The 14,182-nt window shown below is 42.0% G+C and overlaps 1 protein-coding gene across 14 annotated transcripts in view; it reads left to right on the top strand.

Annotated features, from left to right (window-relative positions):
* IKZF1 (IKAROS family zinc finger 1) overlaps positions 1–14,182 on the top strand; it is a 97,929-nt gene that overhangs the window by 66,481 nt on the left and 17,266 nt on the right. For 11 of the 14 annotated variants that reach the window (XM_037837182.1, XM_037837184.1, XM_037837190.1 and 8 more), the window contains 2 exons: positions 3,408–3,668; positions 9,633–9,800. In XM_037837182.1, the coding sequence (XP_037693110.1) occupies positions 3,408–3,668; positions 9,633–9,800 (429 nt within the window). The remainder of the gene's footprint in view (positions 1–3,407; positions 3,669–9,632; positions 9,801–14,182) is intronic. The other 3 variants (XM_037837191.1, XM_037837183.1, XM_037837189.1) reach the window with 1 other exon arrangement.

Below are 14,182 nucleotides of genomic sequence, written 5' to 3'. Positions count from 1 at the left end.
TAGCAAGCTTCCAACTCTAAAGCTTTCGGAATCTGCACTCTCCTATTTAAAAGTCTGTATAGCATTTGCTTATATAGGGTCCTTGGTCACATTTCCAGTGTTTAGGATTCTTGGACCTTGTCTACAGTGATTTGGGGTTACCATCTGCATAATTTTTTAGAATCCCAGAATAGCACAGCATCCTACATATTTTTTTTCTTTATGCTTTACCTCTGTCTCAGCTGAACATTTCTGCTGCTTTTCATATAGTTCTATGGTCTTTTTTATCATATGTGTTCTTATACTCTTCCATCTTTTGTGCATAGCTATTTAAAATTGTAACTGGGTCTCCACATTCATTCCAGGATAACTTCTGATGGGCTCTTGTACCCTTTGATCCTCCTCTTTGTTGTTGTCGTCATCATTTTGTTCTGTTCTGGCTCAGAGGGACAGTATCATATAAGACAGCAGTGATACAATCCTGCCTCCAAGAGCCACTAGTTAAGTGAGTCTTTGGTAGCAGGATGCTGGCTTTGAAGACCTCTCTGGCAAGTAAGGCAATAGCCATCCCCTGCTTCTTCTTACTCTTTTCCCATAGCCTTCCTTCTGGACACTTGGCTTTACTTCCCTTTGCAGCAGCCTGTGGTGGCAGGTGTCCTTGTGCTCCTGACATCAGACACCTAAGGCTACCCCCAAACCTTCTCTGCTGCTCTGCTCCTTGCCAGAAAGAATCATCAAAAACACAAAACATAGAGCACGCCGAGTCACAAAACTACTTGCCTTTCTTCATAATGTAGAAGTCCAAGTTGTAGTTTCTGGCTAACATGCCAAGAACAGATGAGAAAATTCCCTTTACCTTGTTGCCTCCAAACTTACAAAATCCAGCCGGGTGGAGGGGCTGGGGCTTCTGTGTAGGTTTCTTTTTCCAATCATGGGAGCTGTTGGCTTACACACTTGGTGCAGCACTCTCTCTCAGCTTCAGTGGTTGAACGACTCGTCATGCCACAAACGATTGGCTCCACTGTGGACGAGCTGATCTCGTTTAAAAATCACAAGTCAGGCAATTAAAAATCACCCCAGGTTGAGTAGTACAGAGATCTTGGAAGCTTTATTGTATTATCTTCTTTCCAGAGTACCTCCATGCACGCTGGTGAACAAGGAGGGACTTTGTACGTTAAGTTGGCTTCCACTATGCAGGATATGCATCCCAGAATACTCATTATAGGGAAGGCAGAAGTCATAAAGCACAGTGGCCTGAATGGCAAAACTGCCATCCTTGCTTCCCTTGTCTCCTTTATTTACTGTGCTTGTAGGCTTTGGCCATTTGTGTCTGGCAGCTCAGCTAAGTTAGCAGGAGGCTGCTGAGCTGCGGCGGCTTCTGAGTCTCCCATGTTCACAATCTCATCGGGAGGAGCATTTGGAGAATCCTTGTTGCTTGATTTCTTGGAAGGATCTTGCATAATAAAAGGACGTGATGGAAAGAGAGAGGCAGTAAGGACGGGCCTCAACGTAGTTCCTCTCTTCTGGATCTCAAAGAGCCCTATGGGCACTGTGGCTCCTGTTTCAAATAATTTGTTTCATTCATTTATTTGTTTATAAGGCTCTATCCTCCAAAAAGCTGCTGGGAAAATGTTGGCAGTGTAGTGGTCAGGAATCTGGGGGCTGCGCCAGCTGCCTGCAGTTGTCTCCTAGAACTGCCACTTGCTGGCTGTGTGGCCTTAGGCAGGTGGCTTAACCTCTCTCTGCCTCAGATTCTCCAGCTGTAGAATAGGATAATAATAGTACCTCCCTGATAGGGTCACTGTGGGGATTGATTAATAATATGCAATTAAAGTGCTTGTAAACATTGTCATGTATTTAGAGTGTGGTTCCTCTTGCAATGTCCCAGTCATCGTTCTAAGTGAACTTCTCATTTATTATTCCATTCAATCCTCACAATTACCCTAACTAGGCAAGTACCGTGAGAGTTCCCATTTTTATGAATGAGGAAACCAAGGCATGGAGAAGTTAAATGACTTGCCCGAAATCACAGAACTTAGATTGGAACTGAGATCCCAACCAGATCTTTTGATTTCAGTCTAGACCTTCAACCTCCATATCAAGTGGAATGCATTGAATAAAATAAACTTGAAGTGTTAGTAACTAAGTCAGTTATTTCAAATGGTTGTTCTCAGACTCATGTGTACATCAGAATCCCCTGGAGATTTCGTTAAAACACAGGTTGCTGGAGCCAGAGTTCCTTACTTGGAGCCCAAGCATTAGCATTTCTAGAAAGATATCAGGTGAGGCTGGGACCACAGTTTGAGAAGCACTGATTCAAAACACTGATCAAAAAACCTATGTAGTGTTGATTATCATCTTTCTCACCGATTATTTTACTTGGCAAAATTTACCTACCTCCTCTTAGTATATTGCAAAAACTGTGATTAAATTGCTGACTTTCAGTGCAACTACAAGTTCTCTTAGTCACTACAGTGTTGGAATCATCAACTCATCATCAATCACTGTTTCAGAAGAATGCAAACAAAATGTCTCTTATTTCCTTTATGAAGAAAAGTGTATGAATGGTATAAATATTACCCGATATGTGACTTAAAGGAAATGATAAAGCTGAGAAAATAGTGGTGATTGTATTCAGTAACACTAGCACTTCACACATAGACACACACACACAGAGACACTTTCTTTCTCTTTGAAAGCTACTCTGTTTTTCTTACATTCATAAACTGCCCCATTCAACCCTTCAGCAACTGGAAGAAATTTAAGAAATCCTGCCTCCACTTCAGGGCTCAGGTTTTATTCACATCATTATAAAATACAGAGGAATTAGAATGATCATGTACCAAAGAGACAAAAAAAAATTCTTTCAGGAATCTGAAAGGAATCTGTGGTTGGAAATATGAATGTGGGTTTGCAGCCCCAGCCTTCATTAATATTTACATGAAACAAGGAAAGGTTGCTTTAAAAGGAAGAGAAATTTTTCAGACTAACTAAGCGCTTACTAGGGAGTTTGTCAGGGACATTCACACACACTTGGGATCGGACCGTGGGATCTGAAGCTCACGTCTGGTACAGGTTTTCAGATGTGAACAAACAGTGTGGGACTCGGCCTCCTGTCACTCCTGTAATTCCATCAGGCTGTGCCACTGCAGATCCAATGACCTTCACCTGCCTAAAGGGTGGGCATCACTCTAAACGCAAGAATTTCACAAAGTAGCCTTTTCACGGTAGGCATCATATCACGTGCCAGCCAAACCCCCCCTCAAGGCCGAGTCTGTCCCAACCCAGGGCTCCCGTTCACCTGGCTATGCCAAGAACCTTCTGTTTCGTAGCTCTCTGCTTCTATTTGATTGTCTTTTTGCTGCTGTGTTGTTTATGGTTTTTGTTTTGCAATGACACTGAGTGGCATCCTGTGTTGTTTCTTTCAGCCAGTAATGTTAAAGTAGAGACTCAGAGTGATGAAGAGAATGGGCGTGCCTGTGAAATGAATGGGGAAGAATGTGCGGAGGATTTACGAATGCTTGATGCCTCTGGAGAGAAAATGAATGCCCCCCCCACTGACCAAGGCGGCAAGGCTTTGTCGGGAGTTGGAGGCATCCGACTTCCTAACGGAAAACTAAAATGTGATATCTGTGGGATAATTTGCATCGGTCCCAATGTGCTCATGGTTCACAAAAGAAGTCACACTGGTAAGGCCTGGCATAGTTTTTCCTTTAGTGGCCTGAAAAAGGTCCCGTGGGGTGTGTTGGAAGGAAAATATCCTGTCTTGGTTGAGCGTTTTGAGCATGTTTCAATTGACTGACAGCCCAGCAGTCGCAAGCATTCGGCTCCAAGTGGCGAGGCATATCGTTCTTGTTTTGGAACATTTAAAAGGACTTCTGAACATGTATCAATTGTGCCCTATAAATTAATGCAAGAAAATCGTAAGGGAAAGTTAACAGTATTCTCTGCAAGTCCTGTCAAGGACCCAATATCATACATGCTAAATAGTTTCAGCTACACTGTTCAGTTACATGCAATGAGTGGTCCACTCTTATCAAATTTTGATAGACCAAAATTTACTTCTCAGATTTTCCACAGAGAAACCATTAGTAGAATATGCATTTTAACCATATTCAGACTAACAAGGCGTGATTTTTAGAAATGTTAGTGATTTGTGGAATGGCTGCAAAATTTAGTTTTTCTGGAAGAGTTCAGATCAGCTTGCAGAGCACTTACCTCCAACAGCTGAGATTTTCAATAAGATTGCTTCCTTTCTACTAATTTTCATCTCAAATTGGTAAATAATTTAACACCAAAAGCCCTGTCTTGTTGGATGGTTTACTGGAGGATTTGGAAGTATAAGGGATTATAATGCTCTGTGCCCAAAATGAAAGAGTAAGGCCAATCTAATTGTGTCAGATAGTTGTACCCAAGCAGATAAGATGTTCTGACTTGCAGGGGAGGGGAGGAGAGGAGAGTACATCCAAGACTCTGTTGGCCCACGTTCTGCCCTGCTCCACGCATCTCTTAATACTCATGTCAACTGGACCATCCAGTGCTTTTCCAACGCAACTGTGGAGTGACCATCACTAATGGTGCTGAAGGGTCTTAGAAATAAAATATTAATAAGACAAATTTTACCTTTCACTGTATGCATGTAGTTTCTTTTGAGTTGAACCGAAACTTTATACTTCTTTCTGTGGAAAGCTGCCCTAAAGATGGGCAAAACATGAATTCCATAGCTCAGGTGGTTACTGAAAGCTCATACATCATCCATGTAAACTCTGAGCCAGCCCTGCCCCAAAAGTTGCCACCAGAAGACCATCCTAAAAGCGGTTCCTGCCACCACCGCACGCAGGAGGCAAACAAAACAAAAGCTGAAAAGCAACATTTTGGAGGCACTGCAGATTTTATAAGATATCTCAGGAAAGTGAGGAAGAAGACGAAAATCATAGCTTTGTGTGATTTTTACTCAGGGCAAAACAAATAATTTTTTATCAAAACTTAAGCAGGGAATTCAGAAAACCAATTAAGCACAAATGCTGGGCTATCAGAAAATGCAGATATTTTTGAAGTCATAATTTGTATATTTAAATCAGGGTTGTTTCCAAAACGATGTATTCTGTTTGTATTGTATTGGGAAAGCCATAAATATGTTTTTAATAGAAATTTAACTTCTCAAATTAAACTTTGATTTCTCTAATCCATTCCTTAATCCTCACATTATCCAGTGAAATAGACACGTCACATACAGCCCTCACTAAAGCTTGTAGGAGAGTAATCACATTCTCCCCTTTTGTAATGATGTGGAAATTAAAGTGAAAATAGGATACTCTGTGATAGACACTTAACAGAATATGCTGGAACCCATATTTAATACATTCCTGATGAAGGAATAAACCTCACAAATGAATTACTTTCCTGCTAATTCATGTAAAGCCTGAATGTACAGTGAAAATTCTCTTAAATAAATATTTGATAAATGAATCAAATTCTAGCATACTGAATTGCCAAAATATAATCACTGCCTGACCTGATTAAAAAAAATAATTACGTTTAATGAATAAACCTGCCAAGTACAGAGATGCAGAGTAGTACCTGCTATTTGCTGCCCACTTCTCACAAATAGCAGTGAAATACCAAGTAGTCACTGATATGCTCAGCTCTTCAGTTTACAGACTGAGTAAATTCCGGAAATTGATGCCTACCATCAATTTTATAGCTAATCCGTTGACCTTTATTTAAAAAAAAAACAAAACTCAAACTTTAAACAGTGAATTCCTCAATGTCTGACTGGTGCACTTTCACTTGCATAGGTGTAGGGGATCACAGGTAGGTATAGAAATATGTTGACCAAACGGGGTTTGAAAAACTAAATAATGAAATTAAAAATGTTTTCATTGTCCCGGATCTGAGATGATTTGCTAACCACTGACCCCACCCTGAATTCCCCAGGTTTAAAACATTTCTAGAGTAGTGCATCTCAAACTTTAAAGTTAAAGGACGTATGAATTACTGGGGGATCTTGTAAAAAATCCAGACTCTACTCAAACCCTGGGGAAAGGCTGGAGAGTGGGAAGTTCCCAGGAGATGCTGATGATTTTGGAGCCCGGACTTTGGAAGAGCATAAGAGGGTAGAGAAGTGCAGCTGGGCCATGTGGGACTGGCCCTTCTTTGGGAGACTAAATATGAACTAACTAATTAGAAACAGATTTCAGCCTGGCCTTTGTTTCTTCTTCTGTCCGTCAGCATGTCGGGCAAGGGGAGCCAGGTATACCAGTTGCCCCAATCAGGGACACACACACACACACACACACACACACACACACACACACACACACGCACGCACGCGTGCGCAGTTAGAACCCTTTGTCTTTGCACACATCTATCACCCTGGCAAACTATTTTGCTCATGGTACCATTTTTCTAAATGGTACATTGATACCTCCACTCTGCTTCCCTAGAACTGCTGCTCAGATGCATACTTTTAACTGAAGTATTATAATAGCGTTTCACCCACCAGCTTCTCAGAGTTAATGTGAGAAGCAGGTGGACAGTGGTATGAAAGAAGTATGGCATGCAGGGAAAAAGACCTACCCTGCAAATATAACGTGTTATTGATTTAAATGATGAGATTTTTTACTGATAAAGATCAAAAAGAGCACCCAAATTATGGTTTTCCAGTATGGTCCCATCTGTAAGGTAAAAAAAAAAAAAAAAAAAATTTTTTTTTAAATACAACCAATCTCTAAAAACACAGCATGCCAATTGTAAAGCTGCTCTAAGGGATGGTTGCCATAGACCCAAGTAAATTCTTGCAGTCTAGAAGTTTTTTTTCTTTTATTCTCCTTCTGATAAGCCCTCAGAAAGTCTATTTGATGTAGACACCTAAGAAGACTTCCTTTTTACCCAATCAAGCTAATAAAACTGGCTCAAATCTTCTTAAAATGTGTCCCCAAAATGGCCAATCAATAAGAATCCCCTAGGAATAAAAACTAAATTTGAACTAATAATGTGAAACTCCTCATCCCGATTAAACAAAAGTAAATGCAACTTTGGAGAAGGTTACTTAGCTGCAGCCAGCAACCTATTAACCTGCAGCAGGCACCCTATTAACCTCTTTGACATGGCCCCACAGAATTAGAAGCCAACAAATAACCTGGGCTCCGCTCTTTGTGGTGCAGCTTTGTCGATGTGCTCTCTCATCCGTTACCACCTCTTAGGGGAAACTCACTTGAGTTCAACACTTTGTGCTATAACTTTAGGGGATGCTTTCTACAAGAGCCCCCCACGCCCTGTTTTATGTATTCATGCCAGCACAGGCAATCAGAAACAAATAGATTTCCAGTAAAGCTTGCCAGCAGGGATAAAGACACCATGCACAGCAGGATACACAAGAACCATTTACTCAAATTAGAAGACAGATCTTACTCTTTAAGAAACGGCCCCCTTTCTTTCCTGCCCCGTTGTACAGAAGGGTGACGTGGCTGTAATAAGCTGTCCCTTCTGTCACCCACTGCTTCGCTGCTAGCTCCACTGCGTGAACCTGCTCCAATTTCCCTCTAGCACTTCAGACTTCTGGAAGAACTCGGAGCCCCAACACTGTGTCAGCATATCAAGGGGTATTTCACCTGGCTTAAGTTTGAGTTCACCAGTTCTGGGTCATACTACAAAAAAGATCCGTGCCACCTGGAGTGTCCCACATCCTTAATATAAGCATTTTCATGACAGATTTCCTAACTGACTGTCCCTCCCACCCAGCCCAAAGTTTCACCCTGTCAAAGTGAGAGCCGGGGGCTGGAGCCACATTTCATCTTTACCTTGTCTGGGTTTCTCAGCACGTTGTGATCACCCAGTTTTTCTTGCCCACTTGGAATTGACTCACACATATTCGTGCTCATGCAAACCAGTGAAGGAGCAATAGTGTTGCTAATGAATAATTAAATGATTTCTGTGTATCAGAAGTTGCTCAAGGCTACCGGGTGATTTAATCTACCCATCCAATATTGGCTACATGTATGGACTTGTAACTCAGATTAGTTGGTTAGTTAGTTGGTTGTTAGTTTTACCATCACCTTCCAATCTGCTTGACATTAAACTCTCTCTACTCTGTCAAATCCAATCCAAATAGATTTGGGAAGATATCAAATACCTCCTAGTTAGTCTAAGCCTCCCGCCAATTGGTCTGTAATTGAATATCATTGTAAATTAGTTTCAACTTTTACAGCAATAGCACATCTTTCCTGCCCACTTAAAAAGAGTGACAATAATCATGAAATTCAGGTGCCAATAAAGACTTTTAAATTTAATCTGGTATAGATTTTAATAGTACCCGATACACTTCTAATTAATCATTTTTTAGTAAGTACCATTCTTGTTCACTATAATCCTATTAATCAACTGGGAAAAATCGTTAAGTATCCATTATAATATGTCCTTTTTTTTCTGAAGAAAAACTGTCACTATGAAATCCATTTTCATGGTAACTCAACACCAGAAATTGCAGGTGCATAGCGTGCCTCTTCTAAATAAAGCATTTGCTTTCAAAAGGACTTGAATATTTACTTAAACATGGCAAAAGGATCACTCTTTCAAGTGAGGGTTAAAAGAAACATTCACTGATTTAGATTCCAAGAATTAGAACTACTTAATAGGACCATAGGCTGCTTCTTTTTCTCAGATCCCCATTTATTCCTTTGTTAGATTCGGGATCTAGGGATATAAGCTACCACACACAGTGGAGGTTCACACGTTTTCTTGGGCACTAAATTCAATACTACCTCTGAGAGAATTCCTTAATCATAACTAAATTGCCTCTCTTAGATTATTTGTACTTAAACTATAATTTGCCTTCTATGCTTATAGACAAATAATAGCTTAAAGGTATAAGGATTCGTGAGGAGAGAAAGAGTAAAATCTCAATGCGACTCTGATTTTTACGCCCAGCACAGGGAGATTCGGGACATTTATTTGGAAGATGGTGAGCTTCCTTCACAGTATCTTAACTTCTCATTTTATTCAATCTTTTTCTCTCCATCTCTCGCCCTCATATTCTCTCTCTGTCTCTTCCCTGATTTGCCTGCTTAGGGACAGACAGGTAATGGAGAAGAGATTGAAAGGGAAAATACAGGGAAAATGTAAATGAAAGGAAGTTATTATAACTGTTATAATGAAGTGCCTTTCATTTAAATATAAGAATGTAACGCTGAAATGAACTTGTGATCCTGAAATGCATTTTTAATGAGTTTCCCTTTTATTTTGCTGCTTCAGTGGCGTATTTTAAAGACCCTTTGAAAAAAGCCACATTAAAAAACCCCACCAAATGCCACAACACGCAAAATTGGATATTGGTTTATTCCAAAACTGCTGATCAGGAAGAGTGGCTCTTCATCACAAAATGTTGCAGTCACTTTATTTAAATGAGTTTGAATTTGCATTGTGATGTGCCATTCTGATTTAGGGGAAAAAAATTAGATTTTCAGATCAAATTGACCCAACCAGTGAAGCGTTAAGGAGCTGGCAGGTTTCGTCTGAAAGCCTCGTGTTCTATCAAACCTGCAGCCGCTGGGAGTCACGGAGCGCCAGTGGGAAACAACTTTCTCACCGCGGCCCTCCACTTGTCCCGGTGTTCGAGTTTCGTTCTCACGCCTCTCTCCCTCTCCTCCTCCCAGGGGAGCGCCCTTTCCAGTGCAATCAGTGCGGCGCCTCTTTCACCCAGAAGGGCAATCTCCTCCGCCACATCAAGTTGCACTCCGGGGAGAAGCCCTTCAAGTGCCACCTCTGCAACTATGCGTGCCGCCGGCGGGACGCGCTCACGGGCCACCTGAGGACGCACTCCGGTAGGTCCGCGTGGCGCAGGCCGGGGCTCAGAAGGACCGGGATGCAGCCTCCGCGCCGCCCGGGCTGAGCCCAGGCTCCTGGGCTGTGTCCGTGGGAAAAGTCCCCTTGCAGACTGGCGCCTGGGTATCCTGTGTCATCTGTCATTTACTCTGGCATCAGCGTCCACCATATCCTCTGCTATGCCCAGTAAACCAGAGGAAAAGGGTGGGAGAGAGTACACACACACACATACACACACATACACAAATGCACAGAAATCTCACCTTAAGCTGAATATTTCAGTAGAGGCCCCTCCTGCCATGGTGTCAGGTAAGTGGGTTTTTTAAAACGATTTTGCCATCCGTACTTTTTACTGGGTACACTGCTAATGCTCAGTAAGTTTCCATATGTATTTCTTTATGCTAATGGTTAAACCACACTTGTTACTATTGTAGGCAGACTGCTTTTCATAGTAATCATTGAGATATTTTTCATTGCCAAAAATGATAAATCAGGTTGTCTTAGGGCCTGCTGGATCTTTCGGTGTGGGGTGTAAGCCAGGAAGCAGAGGGCATGTCCATCTCGACCAAAGGCTAGTACTGCTCTCATCTCACACCAGAAAACAGCCAAGGCCTCCGTTAGAAAGACCAGTTTGGAGCTGTTACCAGACTTGAGACAACTGCCTTCCCCTTTGGAGGAATTAGTAAACTATGTCCTCCAAAATCCCAGAGTCTTGGCTAGATCATAATTAGCACAAATGCTCAGTGATTCCCCTACACGTTCCCAACCTGTGATGCAAATCCACCTTTAATTAAATGACAGCTTCTCTTCCCTGAGACATCTTCCTCAATATTTTGTGGTCAAATAGCCCTCCTGATCTTTACAGTTTAGAGGGAGAAATGGTTCCTGGCCAAGCTTTTAAGGGTTATATCTGCCTACAGTATAGTCTCCTTGATAGCATACTTACAGGATTTTTTAATAACATTCAGTGATATTTGCTGACTGTCTCAAAACATAGTGCACAGGGGCTTTGGAAGCTGGAAGGTTGATGGGGCACTTTTCCCTGCCCTCACTAAGCTTACAGTCCAGATCATCCAGTCAACAGACTTCTGTCAAGCTCCTGCTCTCAGTGAGGTGCTGTGGGAAGTAGGGGTGCTTCAGACCACTGCCTGCTCTCCAAAGCTCGCCTGCCCTCCTCGCATCAGGAGAAACCTCCACCCCACCCAAAGAGGGCCTGGACTCTGTGTTCCTTTGTGAAGGGTGTACTGGGGCTCAGTCCATCTCTTTCCTAGATGGGATGAGTGTGTCTAATGGCTGGGGTGTTGGACGGCATGTCCATGGGGTGTTAGTAAAGCATGTTCCCCAAAATCTCAGAGCATTTTGTCAGACTTGGATCAAGCCCTTCAGGGAACTCATTTCTTCAATGGGGGAGGCAGGTGTCAACAAGGAAAGCAGTAAGGTGTTACAAGTGCCATGGCAGAGGGATCTAAGGGGAAAGTGGGAGTATAAGGGAGGCCACCCAGTCCCTGGGGTGGGAGGTGTCAGGAGAAACTTGCAATAGAAGGGGCTTGAGCACATGCTAGAAGGTGAGTTTCTAAACTTTACATTTAGAGAAGTTCCAAATGAACGTGTGGTTTCTTAAGTGATCTTAGAAAGGGGAGTGGTACAGATTTTAGCAATTGTTGGTGAGACCTTGGTCCTTCTCCCAGTAGGTGATTCCTGAAGAGTTAACCCACACTGCTGGAGACAGAGGGAGGTGTGGGGTCCACGGAGCAGTGAGTCTGTCTCAGGTGCCCAACCCGGCCATCTCTTCTCAATTCTGTTCTTCTGCTTCTAAACACGGAGGATGCTTCCGTATTAGCGTTTCATTAGAAAATCATAATGATTTTGGGTGAAGTTTCTTAAACTCTTCCAAGAAAGGAGCTGGGAATAGCTGAGGAATTTCCCCTCCTAAAGAGTGAGGCAGTCCAACAGGAGAAGGACAGAGCTGTCAGCACCCCACATCCCTATCGTGGTAGGGCAGGTGATCAAGGCTGGGGAGGGGTTGGCTGCAGGTGGACAGGAGAACAGGTGGCTCCCCCCAAAATGACAACACAACAGTGAGCATTTTTAAATGTTTAAATGTGTTGGTAATGATGACTACGTGTTGTCCTACCTAGGTGGGGAGGTGAAGGACCTTGTTTGCCATTTGTTTGCCATTTAGGCAGAACTAAATGGCAAACAAGGCCCTTGTGGGCTTCAGATGCAATGATTATACAGTCTGTATAGTGCACTTAACAGGTGATCTAGGAAAAGGGAAGTTCACATGTACCCTTATAGATCTTCATGAGGAGTCAAGTAGACATGAAGACAATTGACAGTAATAATTGCCTTTGGTTGGTGGGAAGCTTCACAAGCAGGTAGAAAACACAAATACTCATCTTGGGTTGACATCACCATGGCTTACTCTGATTTGCAATAGAAATCTGCACATCAGACCTCAAAATTTAAAATGGTGTCACTCATTCCTTTCCTATCATGAAATTAGGGGTACCTAGTGCAGTAACCAGAATTTTAAAGCTATTCTGACTCCTCTTCTGCTTATTTCATTGGAGGCATGATGGTATCCTGCTTCAGTATGGCTAAAGACTTGAGTAATTATATAGACCAGATGGTAGACTTTGGACAGTTTCTCTTGTGGATCCACTGATGAGCAGGTATCTAAGGCTACCATTACAAAACCATCCTTGACCCAGGGTCGATGTATCTTACAGTGCCATTGACACACAGCTCTTGGTAAAAACAGGGTTTCGTGTTCTACAGAGTGATTTTACTAGACTCCAGTAAAGATTTCAGCCTTTCTCTGGCAAAGTCCAGTGTGGCTACATTCTATTCCTTTGTGGAATGTCCATTTCCACATTTCATTGAAAGACACAATCAACCTCATGGTTTCTCCCCACAGCTGGTGGTGGCCCAGGGTTCCAGAGACCAACATGTGTGTGATGATGCAGCTGTTGGAATTGATCCCACACAGATAACCTGTGACTTGGCTGATCTGGCAGGGAAGGGATCCCTCTTCCTCCTTCACTGCATTCTTTGGAAGTTGCAAGCTTGTTTAGAGACTTTCTTTTCTGCAGATATTAAGCTATACTTCAAGATATACTTCAGCTCAGTTGCTTACACTGAACATACATCTTAGATTCCAGGGTTCAAATCAATCATTTAGTCAGAAAGTGGATATTCAGACACCATGCCATAAAGCAGGTGATTTTATCATGGGATTTTCTAAAGTAACTTTTTCCAGAAAGGACCTTGAGTAGTTATCTGTTCTTTTAATAGTTTTAAGAGCTGTACTCAATAAAATGCGCACTTTAGGCAACATTCTGTTTCGACATTATTTCCTGGTGTTGGGGTGGGTTACATCACTTCCTATGATTGAGGAAGGATCCCTTTCTTCCTCTACTAGTTGTTCCAGAAGTCAAATTTTGGGTTTTGTGTTAGTCTTCTTAAACTGTAGCTTCTTTTCACCTAGGAAAAAGATTTAAGCAATATAAGCATTGGTCAAACCAGTTTGCCCAACATTCCTACTTGGGTTGCTTTTCCTTTTTTAGAATCCTTTGAAATATGTGAACTCAAACAACATGAGAAAGAAGTAGAAGATTCCAGTTTCAGGGTGGAGATTTATGTTCCTTATATAAATGATTGAAAATGCCTCATTCATTTCATCTCTTTAAGTGTCATCTATTGAAGTCTTTAAACTTAGGCCTAATATGAATTCCTGTCTAGTCCTTTTTTTCCTAAAATAACTCAGTAAAATTCAAGAAGTGCTAAATTCTCATATAGAACTGCACTGTCCAATAGAGTAGCCCTAGCCACATGTGGTGTTTAAATTTTAGTTTCAATTTCAATCCATTAAAATTGAACCAAACCAAATATGCAGTTCCTCAGTGGCGCTAGCCACATTTCAAGTGTTTGGCCAGTGGGTACCATATTGAAAGCACAGCTAGGGAAACTTTCCATCGTCATAGTAAGCTCTGTTATCTAGAAGCTGTGTCATCATAAAGTTCTTTGGGGAGAAAACAGAGCTTTTCCAAGAGAACAGATTTGGGAAATAAAATGCCCAATTTGTTAAAGCGTATTTATCCCCCACGTCTTCTTAGAGACCTCAGGTCATTCAGTATAGCACATGGAATCGAGTTCACTTTGGTTGCATTCAGTCTAGCTCCAGTGTTGTGCCAGATCTAGCCTAGATGTTAGCATGAGGACATTAGCTTTAGAGAGGAATCTGTAAATGATCCAGTCATACAAGGGCCTTCCACACTTTCCCATCCAGTAGTTGTTCAGCAGCTGCATTATGATGCTATGGTGATCCCTTTCCTCCAATTGAAAGACAGTCTTCAATGATTTAAGTAGGAGGACCCTC

This window comes from Choloepus didactylus, chromosome 5 (assembly GCF_015220235.1).
Source record: "Choloepus didactylus isolate mChoDid1 chromosome 5, mChoDid1.pri, whole genome shotgun sequence".
Classification (NCBI taxonomy): domain Eukaryota; kingdom Metazoa; phylum Chordata; class Mammalia; order Pilosa; family Megalonychidae; genus Choloepus; species Choloepus didactylus.
Note: the sequence above shows the minus strand (reverse complement) of the source record. Positions and strands in the feature narration are given on the sequence as shown.